The sequence below is a fragment of the Peromyscus leucopus genome, chromosome 13 (assembly GCF_004664715.2).
Source record: "Peromyscus leucopus breed LL Stock chromosome 13, UCI_PerLeu_2.1, whole genome shotgun sequence".
Taxonomy (NCBI): domain Eukaryota; kingdom Metazoa; phylum Chordata; class Mammalia; order Rodentia; family Cricetidae; genus Peromyscus; species Peromyscus leucopus.
The window spans coordinates 27,484,130-27,511,396 of record NC_051074.1 but is presented as its reverse complement, the minus strand read 5'-3'; the positions used below and the strand labels follow the sequence as shown (position 1 = coordinate 27,511,396).

The following is a 27,267-nucleotide window of genomic DNA, read 5'->3' as shown; positions in this document are numbered from 1 at the left end:
CCATGAGGGTGCTGGGAATTGAACTAGGGTCCTCTGGAAGAGCAGCCCATGCTTTTAATCACTGAGCCTTCTCTCCAGCCCCCAAGCCCAGCCAAGTTTCTTATTAACTTCTAATCTACTATTTGAATGTGCTTACTCTAAAGAACTCATACAATTCTGCCCTTCCATTTGTGGCTTGTTTCACTCAGCATGATGTTTTCAAGGTTTCCTGATGTTGGAGCATGGCTTAGAATTTCACCCCCTTTATGGCAAAATATTAATAGTTGGGATTTCTGAAGGAAAACATTTCATTGGGGTTGGCTTACAGTTCAGAGGTTTAGTTCATTATCATGGTGGGAAACGTGGCAGTATGCAGGCAGACATGGTGCTGGAGAGGTAGCTGAGAGTTCTACATCTTGATCTGCAGGCAACAGGAAGTGAACTGTGTCTTACAATGGGTGTAGCTTGAGCATATGAGACCTCAAAGTCCACCTTCCCCACAGTGACAGGCTTCCAACAAGGCCACACCTCCTAATAGTGCCAACTCTCTATAGGCCAAACATTCAAACACGTGAGTCTGTGGGGGGCATACCTATTTAAACCACCACACAGAAGTTCCCATTGACCTACAGTTGCCAAGTGGGTATGGCTGGCTTCTTTTACTCTGAGGATCCTGGGGATTAAACTCAGATTGTTGGACTTAGCAGCAAGCATCTTTAGAAGTTGAGACAGTTTCATGGGTTTCTGGGTAGCCTTTGTGTATCTGTGAGGATGACGTTTCTCTGCGTCCTTAATACTGGGATTATATGAGTGAGATACCATTTCCTGATTTTGCAGAACTACAGGAGGTTTACCATGGTCTTGACAATATTATATGACTTACCTATTTCCATATGTATCTTGTAAATTAGATTTTAGCTGAAAGTCTTCATTAAATTTAATTTAGATTTGGGATTTGGGTGGTTTTGGCTGGATTTTTCTAATAAATTCTGATTTAATGGTCACCTGTTTTTGTTCTGTTTTCTTTTGTTTTAGACAGGGTCTTGCTATATAATGTAGCTGGAGTTTTTTCTCTGGGTCCTGCCAAGCCCCAGCAGTCCGACAGCCCACTTATAAAATAAACACACAGACGCTTATATTATTTAAATTGTTTGGCCTGATGGCTCAGGCTTCTTGCTAACTGTTCTTATATCTTAAATTAACCCATTTCTATAAATCTATACCTTACCACGTGGCTCATGGCTTACCGGCATCTTCACGTGTTGTTTGTCATGGCAGCGGCTGGTAGTGTCTTCTCCTTCAGCCTTCCACTTCCCAGAATTCTCTTCTCTGCTTGTCCCGCCTATACTTCCTGCCTGGCTACTGACCAATCAGTGTTTTATTTATACAGAGCAATATCCACAGCAATATAATCCTGGCTGATCTGGCCTGGGACTTCTGGCAGTCCATCTGCCTCTGACTCCTAAATTCTATTTTATGTATCTGCCAAAAGACCCAATTTTTGTCTTTTCTGTCTGTCTTCTATCTATCTATCTATCTATCTATCTATCTATCTATCTATCTATCTATCTATCTTTGAGACAGTGTCTTACTCTATAACTCAGCCCTGCCTGGAATCACTCTGTAGCCCAGGTGGCATCCAATTTAAAGTAGTCCGCTTGTCTCTCCTTAGTGTTGGAATTACAAGTGTGAGCCACTGTGTCTTACTGGGTGGTTCATCTGTTGATGGTGTATTTTGATTGCCCTTCTCTGCTTATTTGCTAGGGGATGTCCAACCCCACCACATGAGGATTTAAACGTAGGGTCTTGTGCAGGTAAATGGTGTTTAGCTACAGAGCTGTTATCTCTAGTCCTAGCTGGGATTCTTTAATGAATCCCATTAAGCTGAGACCATGGTGGTATACACCTTTAATCAGTGTAATTGGAGACTGAGGCAGGAGGATTGCTGTAAGTTTGGGCCAAATAATGAGAACTTTGTTTAAAAAAAAAAAATAAGCAAATAAAACCACATACTTTCCCCAAGGGGGGAAAAACCACATTGCTTATCCTGAAACATAATTAGTCCTAAGGGGGAAAAAAGTGGTTTAGGGATTGGCATCCCAGTTATTTCTATAAATAACCCTAAGAATTTTGAGGTACTAGAGAGATGGTTCAGCAGTTAAGAGAGCACTTGCTGCTCTTCCAGAGAACCTGAGATTGGTTCCCAATATCCATGGTTGGCTCACAACCACCTGCGACGCCAGCCTCAGGATCTGATGCCATCTTCTGGCCTTTGACGTTACACACACACACACACACACACACACACACACTCTTAAAAATAATTATTTTGTATTGCTAAAAGATTTGCACATCCATAATTTTAAAGTTTCTTAGACACCTTTAGGTAGAGAGGTTGGTCTAGAAAATAGTCCGTCACTGTCACTACCTAAGGAAGAATCCTGTCTCAACTGCTCATTACTGTGTTTAATTTAAGAAATACATGTCTTCTTTTTTATTTAAATGAGAGTGTTAATTTACCTTTCTAATTATTTTTGGTAGTTTTAATCTTTTATAGTTCATATTGTCATTGTCACTTTTTTAAAAAGTTATTATACTTATTCACTTAGTTATTTAGTGATGTTTTTAGAAAGATGTCAGGCTTCTTTAGATACCTTATAGCACATGCACTCATGCCTTACTGCTATGAAATACTCACCTATTTTCCTCTAACATTGACATATCTAATTTGTATAAAGTAAATGTTGTATTAATGCTTTGTTTCAAATAGAATGATTCCTTATGTAATGGAGTGAATGAGCTTGTCTTTGGTTCCTCTTGATGAACCAAGGGCTTTTGAGATGACTCAATGGGTAAGGGTGCTGGTCACTGAGCCTAAGAACCCGAGTTCCATGTTCAGGACCCACATGGTGGAAGGAGAGAATAACTTTCTCAGGTTGTCCTCTGACCCCCTACATATGCCATGTCCCCCAGAAATGAATGAATAAATAAATGTAAAAAGATTAATCCTTTCAAAATGTCTCACCTAGTCACTAGGGGGTTTTCTCATAAGATCTTTTGCCTTCTTCTTTAACAGTTTTGTTTGTGTACACAAAATGTATTCAGATCATACCAAACCTAAATCTTCCTTCCCTCTACCACATACCTCCCCAAGGGCCCACTCCCATGCTTGAGTATACCTTACTGAATCCAGTTATGCTGCTTACATGTTCGAGGGTGGGGCCATCCATCAGAGGAGCATGAGTAACCTACCAGCAGCCACAGCTCCAAGAAAAATGACACCTCCTTCCCAGTTGTTACCAATTGCCAATAGCTCCTTAGTTAGGGATGGAACCTCTTCAGGTCCTCTTTTATCCACCCTGGAAGGTGTACTGGCTTGATTTTGTGTAGGTCTCATGCAGGTAAAGTTAGCTGCTGTGTGTGCAATGCCAACGTCTTGCTTAGTAAATAGCATTTCACAGCACTCTTCCTCATCTTCTTCCAGTTCTACATTTTGCTACCTCCTCCAATATGTTCCCTCAAGAGGGTGTGGAGCCTTGATATAAATGTCCCATTTAGGGCTGAGCATAGTCACATTTTCCCAGCACTTTGGCCAATTATGAGTCTGCATTGACTGCTGCCTACTGCAAAAGCCTCTCTGACCATGAGTATAAACATAGATATTTAGAAGGCCATTTGACAACATATCCATTTACTACAACAAGTTAGCTCCCCCTAAATCATGGGCTTTTTACCAGGTTTATAGTACCAGGCATGAATTCCCTCCTGTGGAGAGGCCTTCAGGTTCAGTCAGAAGCAGTGAAGCCACTATTGTATCAGAAGGCATGTATTGTCTAGCAGGTCAGTATTGTTGCATGTGGGGTCAACTTCTGGGGGAGTCCATTGTGACTTTCCTATCCCACGGGCACTATGAAAGCTAGCCCTCAGAAAGGAAGTTTCCTGGTCACTTCCTATTTGATCTCTGTCCTGCAAACAAAGTGTGTTGCATCTTCAGTAATAGGGTCTTAACATCCAGTTATGGTGAGCAAACAAGCAATACCAATAGCCTGTGTTGCATTTGGAAGGCGTTGGGCCTTCCCTGACTAATAGCTTGTAGGAGGGTAACCTGTGCCTAGCACTTTTAATAACCCATATCTTCTAAGAGGAAGCATTGTCTGCCTATTCAGGGTTCCTCTGTTCAAGTGCCTTTAAAATTCTTAAAAGTTACATATTACACACACACACACACACACACCCAGTCATTTTTTAAAAAATAATTTAGATAGGATATTTTGACTACATTCACTTTTTTCCCCTACTCACCTACCTTTGTGTCCTTTTTTTTTTTTTAAACCCATCAAGTCCACTTTTGCTCCCCGTAAACTCTTGGGTTTGGGGCTATCTGCTGGAGCACAGGGACTGTAACTTTAAATCTGAGTCTCCCTCTCCTAGCAGCTGTCAGTCATTATTATCACTTCAGCTAGGGGGAGGACTTAATGCCCAGCTTCCCTCCATGCTGGGTTTTCTCTGGCTTGGCTTGTGCAGGCCTGCGCATTCTCTCACAACCACTGTGAGTTCATGTGTGCAGCTGCTTTGTTGTATCCGCAAGTTACTATTTCCCTGTAGTCACCCCACCCCTTTCCGCAACGATCCCCGAGCCTTGGGAAGACTAGGTATGGGGTAGATTACCATTTAGGGCTGAGCATCCCGTGGTCTCTTATTCTCTGTATCTTGATTACTTGTGGGTTTGTGTTAATCATTGTTAATTACAAGAAGAAGCACCTCTGATGAGGGTTGCAAGAGAAACTAATCTATGGGTATAGCGAAAAGTCATTAAAAGATGGTTTATTACTGTGTCAGTTTCGCAGAAGAGTGGTAGGTCCCCCTCTAGGACTGTGACATATTTCAGCCACAGGTTCTTTACCCTGATAAGGGTTCCATTTTTGTGGAGTGAGGCTTAAACCCAGAAAGTGTTTCATTCTCATCTCACTAAATAGCCCTGGTTGCCCTGGAACTCAGAGATCTGCATGCCTCTGCTTTCCAATTGCCGGGATTAGAGGTGTGTGCCACCACCTCCAGGACATTATATATTTGTCATCAGTGTACAGGATAGTGGGGTTCTGTGAGGCCTTTTAAATACATCCTTAGTGTTGGTTAGCAAACCTTACACCCCTTCCTCCACCTCATTCCATTGCCCATCCTCACATAAACCTTTAACTCCAGGGTTCCCTGTCATGTATGTTCTGTACTCCCCTCTTCCCTTTCAAGACCATGTCCCCTCCTCCCTCTTAGGGACCCTTTTTGGCTTCCTGACCTCTATAGACACTCAAGATTAATTATAGAAATCTTAAAAATCTGAAGCTAGGTCCATGTGTGAAAGAAAACATGTGTTTGTTTTCCTGGGCTTGAATTAACCCACTAATATATTTTCTGATTCTATCCATTTTTCCTGAAAATTTAATAAATTAATTTTTCTTTATAGTTGAATGAAATTCCACTCTGTATATATCACATTTTCATCATCTGAGGATTGGCACATGTGTTCTGGGTAGCAAATAGCAGAAAAAAAAAAAAAAAAAAGAATCTTGTTAAGTAAGCAGTTTAGGTTGGGTGGGCAGTGGTAGCACACACCTTTAATCCTAGCACCTGAGAGCCAGAGGAAGGCAGATCTCAGTGAGTTTGAAGCCAGTCTGGTCTAGGAAGCACGTTTCAGGACAGCCAGGACTGTTACACAGGAAACCCTGTCTCAAAAAAACAAAACAAACAAACAAAAAAGGCAAATTTTTATGGTTTATAATGATTAATTTTGCAAAGTCAAAATTTAAAAATGCTTCGTTCTTTATTTCCTAGACAAGTAAGTGTAGTAGCTGTAGTAGCTATTTCAAAATTGTAATATCAGTATGTTCATATTCTTGCAAACGAGTAATGAACTTATTTCCTTTAAGTAATATATATTTTTTTAATTTTGATAGACAATTGGCATTTCATCTGAAGAAACATTTGTTATTACAACTACAAGCAGGAAAGAAATTACCTGTGATAATTTTGGTAAGTAAGCAATGTCCTCTTGCATTTATTTACTGTGTTGGATAGAGCAATAGCTGTACATCCCTATCTGTCCAAAGCATTGATAATCTGGAGTACTTCTGTATTCTCAGAGGTCACATTTTTCCTGCTGTCAGTTGGGTCCATAGAAAATGAGGCCTTACCACTTAGCTTTATTTGGGCACCCACAAAACTGAGCTATTAGCAAACTTGAATTCTTTCATTTTTTTTTAACCTTTTTTTTTTTTTAAAGTTTCCATAACCTGCCAGATTTTATGCTCTTTCCCCCCTATGGAAGGATTTCCATATGTAACCCAGAGAGCCCTGGACCTGGAGTACTCTTTGAGTACTAGTACTAGCCTTACAAGTGTGCTCCACCATGCTTAGGTTGATTGCTTTTCTTTTTGGAAAGGTGTACTCTTACTATTTTTAAATTTTGTGTAAGTATTTGTGTCTGTGTATGGATATATGCACGTTAGTACAGATGTCTACAGAGTTTAGAAGAGGGTATTAGGTTTGTTGGAGCTGGAGTTGCAGGTGGTTGTGAGTCTCCCAACACGGGTACTGAGAACTCATCTCAGGTCCTCTGGAAGAGCAGCAAGTGCTCTTTAATTGCTGAGCCATCTCTCCCGTCCCGTTTTCTTTCTCCTGAAATGAAACAATGAAGAAGTCTCCATTCCTGTTGATATCACTCTAATGCAAATCTTCATCTGATGGTCATGTGACAATTTAACTTACTAGGAATTGAGTGTTGGGACTGACAGGATGACTCACTCAGTGGCTAAGAGCACTTGTTCTTTCGGAGGTTCAGTTCTTGGCACTCACGTGGTAGTTCACAGCCATCCCTTACTCCACTTCTAGGGGTTTGATGCCTTCTGATCTCCACAGGCACAAACATGCATGCAGTTAAAAACTCATGCACATAAATTAAATCCTTTTTCCTTTTTAAAATTGTGATTTTTGAGACAGGGTTTCTCTGTGTAACAGCCCTAGCTGTCCTGGAACTCACTTAGTAGACCAGACCAGGCTGGCCACAAATTTGCTTAGATCCTCTGCTTCCCTTTACCCCGAGTGCTGGGATTAAAGGTTTGTGCCACCACACCCAGCTATAAAATGAATCTAAAAGAAAGGAAAGAAAAGAATTGTGTGTTTAAAACCTGGGTATGCAGACAGTAGTGGCACATGCCTTTATCCCTGCGCTTGCGAGGCAGAGGCAGGCAGATATCTATGAGTTGAGGCCAGCCTGGGCTACAGAGTGAGTTCCAGGACAGCCAGGTGTACATAAGGAAACCCTGTCTCAAAAACAAAAAAAAGAAACAAAACACCCTGGATATGTGGTATATGCTTATAATCTGAGCAATTGGGATATGGAGGCAGAAAAATAAGGATTTCAAGGCCAGTTTGGGCTATATGAAACTTCTTATCTCAAAAAATACCGTGTTTTCCGACTTTTCATCATGTGAGGACACAGAAGACTCCATTTATGAGGAAACAGGCCTTCTAGGCACCAGTATTGGACTTTCCAAAATTTAACAAATTATGAGATGTAAACTTGTGTTACTGTATTTTTAAATGTTTTCTTAGTTCTTTATTTGTATATGTGTGTATTAGTGCAGAGGTCAAAGAATAACCTTGGGAATAGGTTTTCTCTTTCTACAATGTAGGTCCCAGGGACTGAACTCAGGTTGTCAGATTTGGCTAGCTGGTACCTTTACCATTGAGCCATCTTGCTGGCTCAACCCGTAATGGTTTTTTAAAAAAAATAAAAATAAAAAATAGGGCAGGAGAGAGGGCTCAAAAGTTAAGAGCACTGGCTGGTCTTCCAGAGGTCCTGAGTTCAAGTCCCAGCAACCACATGGTGGCTCACAACCATCTATAGAGATGATATCTGGTGCCCTCTTCTGGTATGCAGGCATGTATGCAGACAGAACACTATACACAATAAACAAATAAATAAAATCTTAAAAAAATACAATAAAAAATAAATGTGTTTTACCTGTCATGGTAGCTTATACCTATAATCCCAGCACGCAGGAAGCTAAGGCAGGACACTTGCCCACAGCTGGAAGCCAGTCTGGGCTATATAGTGAGTCAGAGGCAAGTGTAGGCTATAGTGAGATCCTCTTTCAAAAAACAGAACATGTTGGGCATGGTGATGTACACTTGTAACACATGCACTTGGGTGACAGAAGCAGGAGACTCCCCAAGTTCAAGGCCTATCTACATAGTGAGTTCCAGGCCAGCCAGGGCTACCCAATCTCCAGTGAAGAAATAAACATTTCAAAGCTACACACATTGGTACACTTGTCATCATAGCATTTAGGAGGCTGAGGCAGGAAGGTAAGTTTGAGGCCAGCTGGAGATATATTATGAGACTCTGGTTTTTTAAAAAACAAAACAAAAACAAAAAAACCCCTAAGGGCCACTATGATGGATCAGTGGGTAAAAACACTTGCCTGGAAAGCCTGATGACCTGAGATTGATCTCTAGATCCCACAGTGGAAGAAGAGAACTGACTTCAGAAAGATGTCCTCAGACTTCTACATGTGTACTGTGACATGCATTTGCTCACATGTGTGCTGGCATGTAATAACAATAAATGAAATAAATTTAAATATTTAATTGAATATTTTAGAGTTGTGGAAATATTTATGCCTGTTCCATTAATGCTCTTTATATTCACAACTGGAATTTGTAAATAGAGCCATTGACAGTTTACCTACACTGTTAAGTACATTTTATAGATAAAAGTTACGTATTCAGAATCAGTTCACTGAGTTTCTGATGGCGCCCTAGCCCTTACGATTTTAACTTTCAATTACAGATGACATTGTTAAAGATGGAGTCACTCTATACCTGCTACAATCAGTTGACCAGTCACTGTTAACAGCGACTAAAGAAAGAATCGACTTCTTACCTCACTATGACACCTTGGTTAAAAGTGGCATGTATGAGTATTATGCAAGTGAAGGACAGAATCCTTTGCGTAAGTAATCTGTACAATTTTTGATTTTTTTTAATTTATTTATTTTTACTTTATGTACATTGGTATTTTGGCATGGGTGTTGGATCCTCTAGAACTGGAGTTACAGACAGTTGTGAGCTGTTTTGTGAGTGCTGGTAATTGAACCCAGGTCCTCTGGAAGAGCAGTCAGTGCTCTTAACCACTGAGCACTGAGTTGTTAATCTCTTTCATCCTTTCACCACATATACCATTCCCTCACATTTTGTAGATCTTTTCATTCTACTTTATTATAAGGCCATGGGAAACTCATTTTGATCTGCTTTCTTAGTTTCTTTGTATATATCCAACTGAAATTGGGGATTTTTGTTTATTTTTAAAATTTTAAGTTTATTCACGTGTATGTGTATTTGTATGCCACATGAGTGTGGTTTTCCAGGGAGTGCTGGAAACCAAACTAGGGCTCTGCTCAAAAGCAGCAACTACTCTTAACTGCTGAGCTGTCTCTCTAGCTCAGTCCCACCTCTGTGTGTGTGTGTGTGTGTGTGTGTGTGTGTGTGTGTGTGTGTGTACCCCCCACAGCCAGCATACATGTGAAAGTCCAAGACATCTCCTCGCCTTCTACTGTGTTTGCAGCTTGGTGTCTTCGTTCACTGCTGTGGCTGCCAGGTTAACTGGACTAAGCTTCCAAAGAGTCTCTTGTCTGTGCCCAGAAGTCAACTTCAAAGTAAAAAAGTCACCTTTAACCCAGTAATAGAGCTGGATGCGCTTTACCTTGTAGTTAGACATCTTCCTGTCTTGCTGTAAACCACCTCCAGTTATGAAAAGACCCTTTACCTTTCATTTATTTATTTTTATTTATTTACTCCGGATTAAACCCAGAGCCTTGCACATACAAGGTAAGCATTCTACTGCTGAGTTCCATCAGTCCCTAATCTGTAAATTTACATAGATAAATTGATGTGCCCATTGCCATGTCTTTAATACTTTTTTAAAAACCTTCATAGCTTGACTGGTTTTTCCTTATAGACTGTTTCAGATGGTTTACCAGATCTTCTTTCTAGACACTATCAAAGTACTTTATGCTATTAACGTGTTTATTATAAACCATATTAAAATTATCTTCCTTCATTTTGTTCTCTCTCTCTCTCTCTCTCTCTCTCTCTCTCTCTCTCTCTCTCTCTCTCATGTGCGTTGGAGTTTTGCCTGCATGTATGTCTGTGTGAGGATGCCAGATCCACTGGAACTGGAATTACTGGAAGGTTTTTCTGGTTCTGCCTGGCCCCACAGTCCCACAGCCACTTATAAAACAATTACTCTGAGGCTTATATTATTTACCAATTGCATGGCATATTGCAAACTTCTTGCTAACTGGCTCTTATAACTTAAATTAACCCATTGCTATTAATCTGTGTTTTGCCATGTGTTCTGTGGCTTATCTGTCTGCTGGCATGTTGTTCCTTGGGCGGCAGGCTGGCATCTCTCCTGCCTCTCCTTTCTCTTCCTGTTTATCTGCTTGGACTTCCACCTACCTGTAAGCTGCCTTGCCATAGGCCAATGCAGCTTTATTTATCAACCAATCAGAGCAACACATATTCACAGCCTATAGAAAGATATCCCATAGCAGTTTTGAGCTGCTATGTGGGTGCTGGGAATTGAACCCAGGTCCTTTGGAAGAGCAGCCAGTGAGCCATCTCTCCAGCCCCCAAATCCTTTTTTTTTTTTTTTAAATTTGTTTTACTGTTAGAAATTAGAAAAACAGATAAGTGAGTAGAATGTGAAAATAATCATATTACTACCTGAATGTAATAATCACTAATACTTTGGTGTTTATCATTTCAGAACTTTTTCTATTAGTTGATTTTTTTAAACATTATTTTATATATGTTAAGTATAGAAGTGGTATAGATACTTGATATTTATTTTTTAAAATGTATTTTATGTATGTTAGGTACAGAAGTGGTATAAATAGACAAGTCAAAAATTCCTTCATAGCCAATCTCCCTCTATGGCCTGCTGTATTTGGCAGTACGTCTCCTGTTTTTTTAATCTACCATTCATCTTAGTTCCTTCTCTGCACCGATGAGCCTGTCTGCTTTCAAGGCTTCTGGCAGTGTCTACTTTCCTCATCTCCTTCATTTATCTCCAAATGTCTGTAGAAGTTACCATTGAGTAGAAAGGTTGGAGTGGAAATAAACTTTTTTTAAAAGTATTTTTATTTACTTATTTGTTTGTTTATATTTTATGTGTATGAGTATTTGCTTGATATTTGTCTGTGCACCATGTGCATGCAGTATCCACAGATGCCAGAAGAGGGAGTGTGAGAGCTCTTGTGACTGGTGTACAGATGGTTGTGAGCTTCTGTGTGTTCTGGGAATTGAACCTCTGGAGGAGCAGCCATGCCTTTGACTGCTGTTACATCTCTCCACCCTCCACCCCCAGCCCACAGAAATAAGCTTTTAACATTTTGCTTGTTTTTGTTTTTGTTCTTTGAGACAGAGTTTCTCTGTGTAACAAACAGCCTTAGCTGTCCTGGACCTCGCTTTGTAGGCTGTGTACTGGGTGCTGGGATTAAAAGCATACATCACACATCCAGCTTAAATTTTTTTTAAAAAAGATTTTATTTTAAATGATGTGTATACCTGTGCCTTTGTTATTTGATCTCTTTGCTCATTTTACTCTATAGCACAATCTACTTTGTAATATGCTATAGAATTTACTTAGTTACTGTCTTAGTGACTTTTCTATTGCTGTAAAGAGATACCATGGCCACTTATAAACTTATAAAAAGAAAGCATTTAAGTTGGGGCTAATGGTTCCAGAGGGTATAGAGTTGGTGGTCATCATGACAGGGAGATGGCAACAGGCTGGCATGGTGCTGGAGCAGTAGCTGAGAGATGATATCTAATCTACAAGTTGGAGGTGGAAAGAGCTAAATGGAATGGTATAGGCCTTTGAAACCTCAAAACTCACTCCTAATGACACACCTCCTCCAACAGAGTCACACCTCCTAATTTTTTTTCACCTAATTCCACCAACTGGGGAGGGACCAAGCATTTAAACATTTGAGTCTGGGGGGACCATTCTTACTCAAACCACCACACTTACTGTAATCATTTTTTTTCTCTTTCTTTTTTCTTTTTTTTCCCACTCTCACCTCCAACTCTTTGTTTTTGAGGCAGGTCTGTTCTGGAGCTCTCCTGCTATGTAGACCAATTTGGCCTCAGACTCACAGAGATTGGCCTGCTTCTGTCTCCCGAGTGCTGGGATTAAAAACATGTACCACCACACCTGACTGTGATTATGTTATTTTTATTTATTTTAAATTTTATATATTTATTTATTTAGTGTCTCTATATGTAGCCAGGCTATCCTGGAAGTCACTCTGTAGATCAGGATGGGCTTGAACTCACAGAGATCCACTTGCCACTGCCTCCTGAGTACTGGGAATGAAGGTATAATTATAGTTTTTAAAGTTGACATTTATTTATTTGTGTGCATGAGGGCATATGTACCAAGGTGTGCATGTGTGCCTGTGGAGGTCAGAGGATAGCTTGTAAGGAGCTGCTTCTCTCCTGCCATGTGAATCCTAGGGATGGAACTCAGGTTGTCAGGCTTGATGACAAGCACCTTTCCCCAATGAACTATTCACCTGTCCATGATTACATTTTATTTCCCATCTTCCAGTAAAATGTTGAACTCACAGAAATAGAATCTTTGCATTGTGCATTCCCTGGAGTAGTGCCTGGCAGAGAATAGGTGCTTGAATGTTTGAGTTAATTTTAAATAACTTACTTGGAGATAAATTTCTGAATATATATTGTGTATTCAGGGTAAAGACTTTTGTTGTAAAGAATTTCAGTGTAGCTTAATTACTGTACAGATTCACTGTATCGGTTTTCAACAGTGCCGTCGTTACATAAATATGTGGTGAATCTCTGCTCAAACTTCGGCTATATATCCCAAGATCTTTTCTCTCATTTCTTTCCTTCTGGCTCTTTCTTGCTTGCTGTGGCCATGTCTTCAAGTCATGTTCATCATTTCTTTTATATATTTTCTTTTAGCAGACAGATCTGAGTTTTATTATATATATGTATGTCAGTGAAACAAAAGCTTTACCTCTGGCTCTCTAGTCTCTTTGTTAAGGAGAGTATTTGTTCCAGCTTCTTATGTAATACTTCTACTAGTTGAATTTGATGTAGTAAGTATTGTATTTAAATTGTATATATTTCTAGAGGCAGAAATTCAAACTTGTCTCTATTCTATTCCTCTTTTCTTTTGGAGGGGGGAGTAGGGGGAAGAGACATGGTGTTTTGAGACAGGGTTTCTTTTGTATAGCTTTGGCTGTTCTGGAATTAGCTTTGTAGACCAGGCTGCCCTCAACTCACAAAGATCCATTTGCCTTTGCCTTCCAAGTGCTGGGATTAAAGGTATGTGCCACCACCTGGATCCTTTTCTTTTTTAAATTAAGTTCTAGACATTTTTTTCTTTCTAGTTATTGTTGTCCGTAGACTGATTCATATGCATACCTAATTTGTGTTAACTTTATATAATTAGTTTATCAATCTAGTTATCACTTTAATGTTTAGAGTGCTTGCTAAATAATTAAGTGCTTGCTAAGTAAGTTAAGTGCTTGCTGAGTAAACTAAAACTTGGTGAGTTTTAGTCGGGTTAAGTTTCTGTGAAGCGAAGATAAAAGTTGGTATAACTGTCTTTCCTTTCTCTTTCTGTTCTGTCTTTTCAGACAGTCTCACTGGGGTAGCCCAGGCTGCTTTCTGAACTTGCTCAAATAACAGACATGTGTTGTTTCTTTTCCTTCTTTACTTCTTTTTGTTGTTGTTTTCAAGTCTGAGTTTCTTTTTATTCATTCATTCATTCATTCATTCATTCATTCATTCATTCATTCATTCACTATGTATACAATATTCTGCCTGCATGTGTCCCTGCAGGCCAGAAGAGGGCACCAGATCTCATTACAAGTGGTTGTGAGCCACCATGTGGTTGCTGGGAATTGAACTCAGAACCTCTGGAAGAGCAGTCATTGTTCTTAACCACTGAGCCATCTCTCCAGCCCGAGTCTGAGTTTCTTAATGTATCTCCCTGGCTGTCCTTGAACTCAGAGATCTGCTGAGTGCTGGGATTAAAGGTGTGTGTTCCACCACTGCCCTGTGTATTGTTTCTTTTTAATTAGAGAAATAGTTGGGTGGTTACTTTTCAGGGAGGAGACTCTAAAATAGCGCTGCCAATAGTGAATTGAATGTAAAGTTGGTTGGTAGTGTGCTGGGAATCAGTAGTATGGAGCTATCTATGTCTTGTCATTTGTTGTATTGATTTTCTGGAAGAGATGTGAACAGATGCGGCTCTAGTGACAACCAAAGACCCCATCCCAGCCTAGTCTAGCACAGCAAGCCCCAGTGACTTTTTTGAGGTTGCTTACAGGAGCATGACTGATTTAAATAAAAAACAGCTGTATCACTAAAAAGCCCACTTGGCATGGTGAAAGCTGTATCTTGGAGCTCCCTTTGCAACTTCAGGCACTCAGCCAGCAATTGCCTATGGCTTTTATAACTTTGGAGATGACTCTTGTGAATCTTTAAAAGTCAAGAGCTTTCTGGGTCTAGTTTGTTGTTTTTTGAGACAGAGTCTCACTTAGTAGCCCTGGCTGGCTTAAAACTCAATATGTAGACCAGGATGGCCTCACACGCACACAGATCTCCCTGTTTCTGCCCTGAGTCCTGGGATTAAGATGTGTGCCACCATGCCTGCCTGGATTGGGCCTGTTTTTAGAGTCCAGAGCCATGTCAATTTTGTGTACTTCCTGTGTCTTAAGAGTTTGTAGGAGAAAATGTTTTAATTTGGAGAAAATTGTGAAACTGTTATTTAACACATTTTTTTTTGGGGGGGGTTGGTTTATATAGTGAGAATATAACATTCTTTCTGTTACTATGATGAAATACCTGACGAAAAGCAATTTAAGGAAGGGTGTGTTTATTCTGCTTTTCAGCTCTAGATTTTATCATAGACAAAAAGACATAGCAGGAACGGGAAGCAAGTTAGTCACATTTTGTCCACCCAGTCAGAAAGTAGAGAAGGACGAGTGTTCATACTCATCTGGTGTCCTAGTTTGCTTTCAGTTGTTCTGATAAACACCATTACCTGAAGCAACTTGAGGGAGAAAAGAATTTATCTTAAACTTCCAGGTCACAATCCATTGAAGGAAGTCAGGACAGGAATTCAAGTGGGAACTCAAGCAGAAACCGTGTAGGAACTACATGTGCTAACCGACTCACCCTTGAGCTTGCTCGCTGGCTCCTTCTGCTATTGTCTCCCTAGAGGTGGCGTCATCATAGTGGGCTGCGTCCTCCCCTGCTAGTCATAATAAAGACGAAGTCTCACAGGCCCGTTTCATTTAGGCAGTTCATCAAGTAAGGCTTCCTCTTCCCAGGCAGCTTTAGATTGGGTCCGGTTGACAATAAAAACTAGCATACCCGGCTTTACCCATTTTCAGGTTCAGCCTGGTAGCTGCTATGGGTCTTCCTGCTTAATTAACTTGATCTAAAAAAGCGCTCACAGAGCTGGGCGGTGGTGGCGCACATCTTTAATCCCAGCACTCGGGAGGCAGAGCCAGGCGGATCTCTGTGAGTTCAAGGCCAGCCTGGTCTACAGAGAGAGATCCGGGACAGGCACCAAAACTACACAGAGAAACCCTGTCTAGAAAAATCAAACCAAACTAAACAAAAAGCATGCTCACAGATATTCCCAGAGTCTCCAAGCTGCTTCTAGATTCTGCCAAGCTGATGATTTAAACTGTTTGAGAGTGCAAGTTATCTTTGAACTCCTAGCAATCCTCCGACCTCAGCCTCTGGAGTGCTCAGATCACAGGTGCCTTAGTTACTTTTCTACTGCTGTGACAAAACACCATGACCAAGGCAACTTAGAGAAGAAAGCATTTAATTAGCCTATGATTTCAGAGGGTTAGTTTTTGATGGTGGTGTGAGGGCACAGAGGTGGGCAGCTGGAGTAGCAGCTTCGAAGCTCATACCTTGATCTACAAACATGAGGCAGAGGGCACGTTGGGAATGGCAGGACTCGTTCTTTTGAAACCTCATACCCTACCTCCAGTGATATCTTCTCCACAAGGCCACACCTCTTCATTCTTCCCAAACAGTTCTACCAACTGGAGACCAAGCATTCAGACACATGAGTCTGTGGGTGCCATTGAAACTGCCACAACTGGCCACCATTTAACATGATATTGTTAGTCTTTAGAATTCTATATCCAAGCTAGCTCTCTCTCTGTGGTGTGTGTGTGTGTGTGTGTGTGTGTGTGTGTGTGTGTGTGTGTGTGTGTGTGTGTATGTATTGTCCAGAGGATTGAATCTAGGGCATGTTCTCACTGAGTACAGGTTGGTCTTGAACATGCTTTGTAACCCAGGCAGGCCTTCAACTTAGAACCTTCTTGCCTCAGCCTCCTAGTTGAGACTACAGGCCTTTGCCCACCACACTAACTTCTCAACCCAGCCCTTTTTCATTGCCTCTGTTTTGATACAGGGCCTTACTACTGTGTGGCTCAGATTGGTGCCTAATCTTTAACATCATTAGACTCAGGATAATAATACTTGTAGGTCTTCAGAAAATAAAAGTGGTTTGCTTCAGAGTTCCTTCTCCTTGAACTTTTGTATAAAGTATTTGGGATGGAAAGGTTAAGTATTGTTTTCTCAATCTCTTCCAGCATTTGCTCTTGCAGAATTAATCGACAATTCATTGTCAGCGACTGCTCGTAATGTTGGTGTTAGGAGAATACAGATCAAATTGGTAAGAAAATCATGCATAAAGAAATGTAAATTTTTTAGTAGTACATTGGAAAAATTAGAAATAAAGAAAAACTAGAAATAGTTAACTGATGTCTTGTTACTAATTTTTATAGTTTCTTTTATGTATTCATGTGCTTATTTACACATCTCTTTCGGTACTTAAGTTTTATAATTTCTAACACTGCAATTATAAACACGACATGAATATTTTATGATATTAATGCAGAGGGTTTGTTAGCTAGTGTAAGTTCTGGAGTCCATCTTTTTAAACAGATTTTTTTTTCCCTCCTGTATTTTTGCCATGAGAAACAATGTGGGGATAGTGTATATTTATGTATGCCTTGATTATTTCCTTAAGTTAAATTTTGAGAAATGGTATTCCTAGGTTAAAAAACATTAAGAATTTTAAGGTTTTTGATACATATAATTCAGTGCCTTTAAGAAAGTTGTATTTGTTTATATTTATACCAGTGATATGAGTGAGCCTATTGAATTTCATACTTCATGTTTAAGTATTAATTGGTGTTTTCCTGACTCTCTATTTTGTAGCTTTTTGATGAAACACAAGGAAAACCTGCTGTCGCAGTGATTGATAATGGAAGAGGAATGACTTCTAAACAGCTTAACAACTGGGCTGTGTATAGGTTGTCAAAATTTACAAGACAAGGTGACTTTGAAAGGTTAGCAAAATCATGTTTTTTCCTATTTTTAGTGATACCTGTAAAAGTAAGAACTTCAGTGTGAGAGATATACCTATCATTTATCTATCTGTCTGTCATCTTTATATCTATCATCCATCCATCCATCCATCCATCCATCCATCCATCCATCCACCTACCTACATAGATTCTAGTGTAAATCGATAAATCCACAGGAGTCTATTTAAGAAGTATTAGGGAAATTTATTAAGGTAAATTGAGGAAATACAGTCACGAATACAGAACAGCGCAGACAGCTGAAGTTGTCCTCTGATCTGACTGAGAGTGAATCCACCTTGCAGGCGGGAGCAGGGCGAAGGGGCATGTGACCCTCCTCCCTCTCCTTTTTTTTTTTTTTTTTTTTTTTTTTTGGTTTTTCGAGACAGGGTTTCTCTGTGTAGCTTTGCGCCTTTCCTGGGACTCACTTGGTAGCCCAGGCTGGCCTTGAACTCACAGAGATCCGCCTGCCTCTGCCTCCCGAGTGCTGGGATTAAAGGTGTGCGCCACCACCGCCCGGCTCCCTCTCCTTTTAAGAGGTCAAGTATAACAGCAGGAAGCACAAAGCCTCCTTTGTGCCCTATAGCCCAAGGTCATGGGTGGAACAAATACCACTACATTTCCCCCTTTTGTCTAAATAAGAAAGTTCTAAACTTAATGCAAACTATATACAATAAGAATGATTATCAAATATTGTTCAGGAAAAACAAAGGGTAATAACATAAAAATAGAACTACAACCAACAAGAATAGCATCAAACAAGAAAGACATGCTAAATGTCCAGAAATGTCCAGAATATAGGCAAATGGCAAATTACCAAGATTACTCCAGTAGCTGTCCTATCTTGGATATTCTAATTGTAGTATTAATATGCTCTAGCTAAGATAGGAGAAGATTGTAACTGTAACTATCTTGTCTTCTACTCAATCAAAGACATGAGAAGGAACATAATAATACCTGAGAAAACGGAAAATGCAAGCAAGCAATTTCTGAAATTCTTACAAGAATGGACAGAGACTGCTGGCAGCCTGGACACTCACTAAAGTTTCTCAGCATCATTGGGGCATCCAATTTGGCTACAGGCCTAAAATGTCTGACAGACCATTTTCAGAAGCAAGGATCTTGAAAAGACCATCTTACCCTGTCTTGGCAGAGTTCAGTAGTTGCTTTTCCTTGTGTCCTGCTCGTCCGGAAAGGACAGTGTCCATACTGTCAGCAGTCGAGGCGAGGGCAGTTCTTTGCCCAGTAGGCCAGTTTGTGCCAAGAAGACAAACTTCCAAACAGAAATGTGTTAGAAGCCCAACATCCTCTCGGGATCAGATAGATGGGTGCTGCCAGGAGCAATCATGTCTCAATCAACAGAATTCTAAGTTATGGAGAGATTTGTCCGGACTTCTGGGCAAGGCAGGGGTAGAGAAATTTCTGTAGTGTTTTATTTAGATTTTTTCCCCCTCTCTTTTTGTATCTGTCCATGCACCTCATTCTGATAGGTGTTTGTGTGCTTTCTTATTTGTTCCTTTACTTTTTTTTGGTAGATACAGTTTTTTTTGTAGAATGATTGACAGTCTTCCTTAGCACTGTTCATTTCCTTAATATTTTATAGGAATATTTTCAAACATGGAAAAAGTTGAAATTCTATAGTGAATATACCTACATGTGAGTTCTACTATCTGTTGTTATTTATTTTATTTTACTTCATTTTATGTGTATATATGTGCCTTACTTTGTGTATGTAGGTATCCATGGGGCCCAGAAGAGAGTGTCTGATCTCTTGGAGTTGTAGTTACAGACAATTGTGAACATGTTCAGTTCCTAATACCCATATATTTATATAATAACATTATCGAGAGATATACACACACACACACACACACGTACATATATACATATATACATCTACACACACATACATATACACACATACATATATACATATATACATACACATACATATGTACACATATATGCTGTTTTACGTGTATGGGTGTTTTGTCTGTAGGTATATCTGTCCACCACATTTGTCCATTGCCCTCAGAAGCCAGAAGAGGGCATTGGATTCCCTGGAATTAGAGCTATAGATGATTGTGATCCACTATGTGGGTTCTGGAAATCAAACTCAGGTCCTCTCTGGAAGAGCAGCTAGTACTCTTAGCTGCTGAACCATCTTTCCAGTTCCACTAATATATCTAAATCTATATCTATCTGTCTGTCTATCTATCTATCTATCTACCTATCTATCTTTCTATTTTGGTTTTTCGAGACAGGATTTCTCTGTGTAGCTTTGGGCCTTTTTTTCCTGGAACTCACTTGGTAGCCCAGGCTGGCCTCGAACTCACAGAGATCCGCCAGGCTCTGCCTCCCGAGTGCTGGGATTAAAGGTGTGCGCCACTACCGCCACTAACATATTTTTAACAGGTGCCAATGGTTCATTTCAGTTTTAAATTTTTCTAGGTATTATCATCAGCACTTTGTTTTATTATAATCTAATTTGGCTTAATGCCAACTTGTCTCTAGTGCACAGAAATGTTATATTCTCTTCTGTTCTTTCTTGTTTTTGAGGAAGGGTCTCACTTTGTAGCCCTAGCTGGCCTGGAACTCGATATATAGACCAGGATGATTTTGAACTAACAGAACTCCACCAGTCTCTACCTCCTAAGTTGTGGGGTTACATGTGTATACCACCAGCTCAGTTTCTTTCTCTGACTTTCAGTAGTTGAACTCTGATGTGTCTAGCAATGACTCTTTATCATTTCATTCTCTTTGGAACTAATTCAAGTTCTTTTATTTTTGCAGTAAGTTTTCTTATATTTGGAAAATGTAGCCCATCATTTCTCCAAGTACTTTTTTTTCTCTATTCTCTTCCAGTGCCTTACATTTTAGGTATAGTGATGATCCTATAGACCTCAGATGTCTGTGTTCATTTTCCTTTATTTTTTTCTTGTTTTTAAGCACTGAATAGTAATCCTGTACACATACTAAGCAGATTCTGTACCACTAAGATGCTTTGTTTTTCAAACTATATTAAGTTCAACTTGTCTACAAGTTTATAGGTTTATTCTGCTACCAATTCAAATCTGTTCATGATTCAGCCACTTATGTGAATTTTTCATTTTAGTTATTCTGTCCAAATGCAAATTGTGGATTAAAAAATTTTTTTATTGATATATTTGGTAGAACACTTCTTTTTTTTTTTTTTTTTTTGGTTTTTTCGAGACAGGGTTTCTCTGTGTAGCTTTGCGCCTTTCCTGGAACTCACTTGGTAGCCCAGGCTGGCCTCGAACTCACAGAGATCCGCCTGGCTCTGCCTCCCGAGTGCTGGGATTAAAGGCGTGCGCCACCACCGCCCGGCTAGAACACTTCTTTTTTTTAGATTTTTATTTATTATGTATACAATGCTTTGCCTACATGTATGCCTGTACGCCAGAAGAGGGCACCAGATCTCATCATACATATTTGTTAGCCACCATGTGGTTGTGGGGGAATTAAACCCAGGACCTCTAAAATAGCAGCCTCTCTTGAGCCTGCTTAGTGGAACACTTTTACACTTAATGGTTATGGTTTCTGTTATTTGAACATGAAATATAGGTTTTTTTAAATTTTTATCTAATAAGTAACTTCTGTAACAGTATTTATTATAATTTTTTAAAAGATTTATGTTTATTTATATGCATGTATGTTCTTGTACCATTTGCATGCCTGGTCGCCATGAAGAACAGAAAGAGAACATTAAGTCTCCTGGAACTGGAGTTACAGATAATTGTGAGCCACCATGGGGGTGCTGGAAACTGAACCCCAATCCTGAAAGAGTAGCCAGTGCTTTTAACCACTGAGCCATCTTTCCAGCTACTATGATGGATTTATTAACTGCTCTTTTTCCTGTCAGGGACCATACTTTAAAATTTGTTTGTCTTATAATTTTTGTTTTTTATTTTTTTGAGAACTAGAAAATTTAAATAGCTTGTTATTCTGTGTTACCACTGAAGTCTGCTCACTTAAGTTCGGTGATCAGCTTATTTTACCTTTCCTGAAATGAAGCCGTAAGTCCTTTGCTGAGGGTTTCTGTGGGTATAATGGAAACCCCTGCCCCAGAGTCAGTCTCAGGGCTTTGCAGATGCTAGGCAAATGCTCTACTCCTGAATTACATTCCTACCCTAGAATGCACTTGGTGGTTTTGGTAGGGGTTTTGGTGAGTGGTAGGTTCTAAGACAGCATTTTTTTATATGTCCCATGCTGTTCTCTAACTTAGGATGCTTTTCCCTCTATTTCTCAAGTAGATTGTTCTAAAGCTCTGATTAATACAGTGTTTTCTTTTAGTGATCATTCAGGCTATGTTCGGCCAGTACCAGTACCACGCAGTTTGAACAGTGATATTTCCTATTTTGGTGTTGGAGGCAAACAGGCTGTTTTCTTTGTTGGGCAATCAGCCAGAGTAAGTGAAAATTTTTCCTGTAAGTGAAAACTGATAAAAGTATTTTGGGATTGACAAACTTAACTAGTAGGAGTTAATGTATCTTTTAAATTGTTTGACAGATGATAAGCAAACCTGCAGACTCCCAGGATGTTCATGAGCTTGTGCTTTCTAAAGAAGATTTTGAGAAAAAGGAAAAAAATAAAGAGGCAATATATAGTGGATACATTAGAAACAGAAAGGTACAGTACATTTTACTCCTCAAAATTACACATTTATTGCTTTGACCACATGATGAGAGCAGAATGTTTTTCTGACTTATTACTGAGATGTCAATGTTTTAAAAACTTGAAGGTAAGAGATTTTCAAAATGAATTATATTTTCATATTTTCCTTTAAAAAGTAGCAAACCTATCATTTATGTGGGTTTTTTTTTTTAATCTAAAAATTTCCACATAAGCTAACTTAAGAAACTTTCTGTAAATTACTTAACAAGTTTCAGACCTTGTTGGAATTTATGCTAAATTTTTTTTGACATTTTATTCATTTATTTTGTGTGTGTGTGTGCGCGCGCGCGCGCGCGCGCGCACGTGCCATAGTGCACATGGTCAGAGGGCAGCATGAAGGAGTGTGTCCCAGGGATCCAAATTCACATCATTAGGTTGATGCCAAGTGCCTCGGTAGACTGAGCTATCTCTCTGGCCTAGAATATAAATTTTAAAATCTTTGCTATGAAGTAATAACAGAAACCAAGTAGGAAAATAGTGTTTGAGATAATGTAATTTGAGGAAATTGAGATTTTGTTACAACTATGCCCTCACACTTGTATATATCCCCTCCATATATACATCTACACATGATAAAAATAATTCTCTAAGACACAAGTAACTATTTAAAAATGTCTTTCTTATTTAAAGATGTGCATAATGTTATGGGAAAGCAAATAAAATACTCCCAAGTATCAGAGGGTACTGATAACATTTTGGTAAGTTTCTTTACAGTCCGCTGTTTAAAAATATGTATACTTAGAGCTTTGATACCACATTTCCTACATCAACCTCTTGAGTATTCCTCATTTGGAAAATGTTTTTGTATACAATACATTTTAAAAAGAATATGAGTTGTCTACATGTATGTATATATACTACATGTGTGTTTGGTACCTGAGACCAGAAGGGGGTGTTTAAATAGCTTTATAATATTTCTATTGCTGATTATACTGTTATTTTATTTGAGCATTTAGTATATTTGAAAGGTTTCCTTATAATTATAAGTATAGTGTTTGGTTATCTTTGTGTAACATTTTTCCCAAATTGCAGATATTTTTTCCATACAGATTGTTAGAATTTGAATAGCTGTGATGAATTTGAATTTTTAATATTTTCATGCTATGTTACAATTTTTTTGGTCTGAGAAATGAGACTCAGAAATTATATTTACTTTCAATAATTTTGCATTGGAATATCTACCTGATCAGTTCCTTATTTTGTTGTTGTTGCTTGTGCCCTCCTTAGGCTCATACTGAATATTTGGTACCCAGTTGGTAGAACTGTTTGGAAAAGGGTAGGGGTCTTGGAGGAGGTATGTCACTAAGGGTTGGGTATGGGGCTTCAGAAGCCCATGCCAATTCCTGGTTAGCTGTTTCTGCCTCCTACTTGTGGATCAAGATGTCAGTTTTCAGCTACTGCACCAGCACCATGCCTGCTTGCTTGATGCCATGTTCCCCACGATGATGGTCATGACCCTACCACCTTTTGAAACCATGGGCTCCAATAAATGCTCTCTTTCTTAAGTTGCCATGGCCATGGTGTTTTATCACAGCAGTAGTAACCAAGCAGAGAGTGGTGGCGCACACTTTTAATCCTAGAACTTGGGAGGCAGAGGCCAGCCTGGTCTACAGAGTAAGTTCTAGGACAGCCAAGGTTACAGAGAGAGAAACCTTGTCTAAACCCCCCCCCCAAAAAAAAAAAAAAAACAAAACCCAAAACAACCTGAGACAGAAGTTAGTACCTATGATTATGGTATTGCTATGACTATGCTGTGGTTGGTTGGTTTGTTTTTGATACAAATACAGAACTGTATTTATTGTAATGTACATGTATTTAGACTTCTATTTGAAATATTTTGTATATTGATACAAATGTAAAATTATGTTTGTCATACTGTATATATGTTCTACCTCTGTTTAGGATATTTTATATATTGATACATATTTAGGATTGTTGTCATATTGTATATTGCACTATATATATATTTCTACCTCTTTTCAAGTTTTGTGTATTGTCACAATTTTGAGATGATTGTCCTTTTGCTGCACATTTGTTTACAGACTGTTTACCTTGTTTATATGAATCCTTAGTCCTTAGGTTATTTAGGTAGATAAGACTTACAAATTCATAGTCACCCATACTTGTCATCTCTATAGTTATGTTACTTAGCTTGTCCAGATTTACAGATGCATAGGTCAGGTAATCTTTAAACATTTCACAGACCTAGAGAATATGGCATTTAAATAACTTAGAATTCCACTGACAGGAGGCACAGTTGCTCCTGGCAGCACCGATCTCAGCCCGAGAGAATGTTGGGCTTTTAAGACACTCCATTTGGAGGTTTGTCTTCTTCCTGGTGCAAAATGGCCTGCTGGGCAAAGAACTGCTCTTGCATGGACTGCCTATCACTGTGTTATATAAACTGGACATGCAGGACCCATGGAAAAATGACCACTAAATTTTGCCAAAACAAGGTGAGATGGTCCTTCAGGTTCCTGCTTCGCAGAGGAGACTGCCAAATATTCTACAGGACACAGGGAGATGTGACTAAAAAACTCTAGGCCTATAGGCCGAAGAAGGATGCCCCAACGTTGCAAAGGAACTTTGGGTGACTGTCCAGGGAGTCAGCTGTCTCTGTCATTTTAGATTTTTGGAAGTTGCTTACAATGCACTTCCTATTTACTTAGGTAATATTATATCCTCCTGGGGTCTTTGATGTAGTTGAAGACTAAATATAATATAAATTTTCTTGGTTATGATAAAAGATAAATTAGATATAAAACCTTAGACTCACAAATATATGATAGAATATTTTCTTTAATTTGGCCAAATACAAATAGACTAGATATTATAACTATAATTCCTGCTTGATAACTGTTTTATTGTATGTAATTTTACTATGTTAAAGTTAAAACCTTCCTTTTTGATTAGACAGAAAAGGGGAAGTACTGTGGGATGTCTTTCTGTATGCTGTGAATATGTATTGCTCTGATTAGTTGATAAATAAAGCTGCATTGGCCTATGGCAAGGTGGCTTAGAGACAGGTGGGAAATCCAAGCAGATATATGGAGAGAGAAAAGGAAGGGGGAGATGCCTAGCTGCTGCCCAAGGAGAAGCAAGATACCAGCAGATGGGTAACACTGTGGCCATGTGGCAAAACATAGATGAATAGAAATGGGTTAATTTAAGATGAAAGAGCTAGCTAGCAAGAAGCCTGCCATAGGCCTTCACAGTTTATAAATAATAATAAGCCTCTGAGTGATTATTTTATAAACATCTGCGGGACCACGGGCCCAGGCAGGACTGGAGAAATCTTCTGGCTATATTTGTTTGTCTGTTTGAAAAATGTGGAAGATTTTTTAGGACATTGGACTAAAATAGCAGTTGAATACTGTAAGCAAGGCTTAAAGGGCCATCCTTGTTTGAGCTTGGAAATCAGTATTGCTGAGAGAACCCAGCTCGAGATTTTATAGGGAACACTATTAGCAACCGGGCTAGAGACCATTCTTGTGACATTTTGGCAAGGAATGTGGCTGTTTTATGCCCCTGTCCTAAGAATCTGCCTGAGGCTAAATTGAAATGTTTGGAATAATTTCCTTACAGAGATTTCAAGAGAGCCTAATATTGGCTCTGTCTTGTATGTATTAGTTATCACTCTTATGCTGATCTAGAGTAAAACAGAGCAAGAAATACAAAATGTAACAGTTTGAGGGGAGAAATAGCACTAGGAAATTTGATACTGGACTCTTGGTTGGTTTGTGCTGAAATACATAGGAGAAATGGAATAAAGGGAGTCCTACCCTCAGGGTGACTCTAACAACTAATCCTGCAATTTGTGAAAGACCTTGGAGACTTGAAATGGGATTAAAATTTATTTTGCATTATGATGTGACTACAAGCTGTGGGGGCCTGGCAGTAGAATGCAGTGGTTTGAATGGGAGTGCCCTCCTAGGTTCATAAATTTGAATACTTGATCCCCAGTTGGTGGAACTGTTGGGGAAGGATAAGGAGGTGTAGCCTTGTTGGAGGAGGTGTGTTACAGAGGGTGGGCTTTGAGATTTTAAAAGCCCAGGGCATTTCCAGTTAGCTCTCTCCTTGCATCATGCTTGTGGAATAGGTGTAAGCTCACAGCTACTTCTCAGTGCTGTACCTGCCTATGTGCTGCCTTGCTCCCCACCATGATGTTCATGGACTCTACTAAGTAATCTGTGGAACCTAAGGCCCCCCCCCTCAACTAAATGCTTTCTTTTCTAAGTTGTTGTGGTCATGTTGTCCCTTTACAGCAATAGATAGTAAACAAGACAGTTTGTTCATGTATTTGTTTTTTTGCTTGCTTGGCTGAGCCAGGTCCTCCTCATATTAGTTTAGGTTGGTCTGGTACTCATTATGTAGTCCAAACTACGCTTGAACTCAGTCTCCAAGAGTGTCAGGATTGCAGACATGCTACATGTATTGGCTGCTGTTTTGTTGAATGTCTTTTCTATTGCTGAGAGACAGTATGCTGACAAAAGCAACTTAATCAAGACTGAGTTTATTTTGACTTACCATTCTAAAGTTCATCCAACTAGGGAGGTCATTGGGAGGCAAGAGCATTCTTGGTTCAGACGTAGAGGCAGAGGAATGCTAGTCTCAGCCCTCTTTATATATACAGTTTAGGATCTTTGCCTTAAGATGGGTCTTCTAACACTAATTAACCCAATCAAGAGAATCCCTCACAGATACTCCCATTGGCTAACCTTAATCAAGATAATTCCTCATAGGTGTGCTTGGCTAGCTTGCCTCTAGGGAGTCTAGATTCTGTCATGTTTACAACATCACTGCTTTTTCCTCTTTTTCCTCCAGTGCTAAGGATCAAACCCAGAGCTCTTTCATCTGAGCAAACACTTCATGGGTTTCAGTGGTACTTGCTTCCCTTTCCTCCTTCCTTCCTTCCTTCCTTCCTTCCTTCCTTCCTTCCTTCCTTCCTTCCTTCCTTCCTTCCTTCCTTTCTTTCTATAATTCTTTTCTAAAAAGATTTATTTTTTACTTATAATTTGATTGTGCGGGGGCTGTGTTTGTGCACGGGCATGCAGTTACACACACAGACCAGAGGAAAGCATCTGATCCCCTGGAACTT

The 27,267-nt window shown here is 39.5% G+C and overlaps 1 protein-coding gene across 1 annotated transcript in view; it reads left to right on the top strand.

Annotated features, from left to right (window-relative positions):
• Smchd1 (structural maintenance of chromosomes flexible hinge domain containing 1) overlaps nucleotides 1–27,267 on the top strand; it is a 153,866-nt gene that overhangs the window by 8,107 nt on the left and 118,492 nt on the right. Inside the window, exons 2-7 of the mRNA XM_028874083.2 lie at nucleotides 5,931–6,006; nucleotides 8,828–8,989; nucleotides 16,698–16,780; nucleotides 17,329–17,459; nucleotides 21,789–21,903; nucleotides 22,005–22,124. Coding sequence (XP_028729916.1) covers nucleotides 5,931–6,006; nucleotides 8,828–8,989; nucleotides 16,698–16,780; nucleotides 17,329–17,459; nucleotides 21,789–21,903; nucleotides 22,005–22,124 — 687 coding nt within the window. The remainder of the gene's footprint in view (nucleotides 1–5,930; nucleotides 6,007–8,827; nucleotides 8,990–16,697; nucleotides 16,781–17,328; nucleotides 17,460–21,788; nucleotides 21,904–22,004; nucleotides 22,125–27,267) is intronic.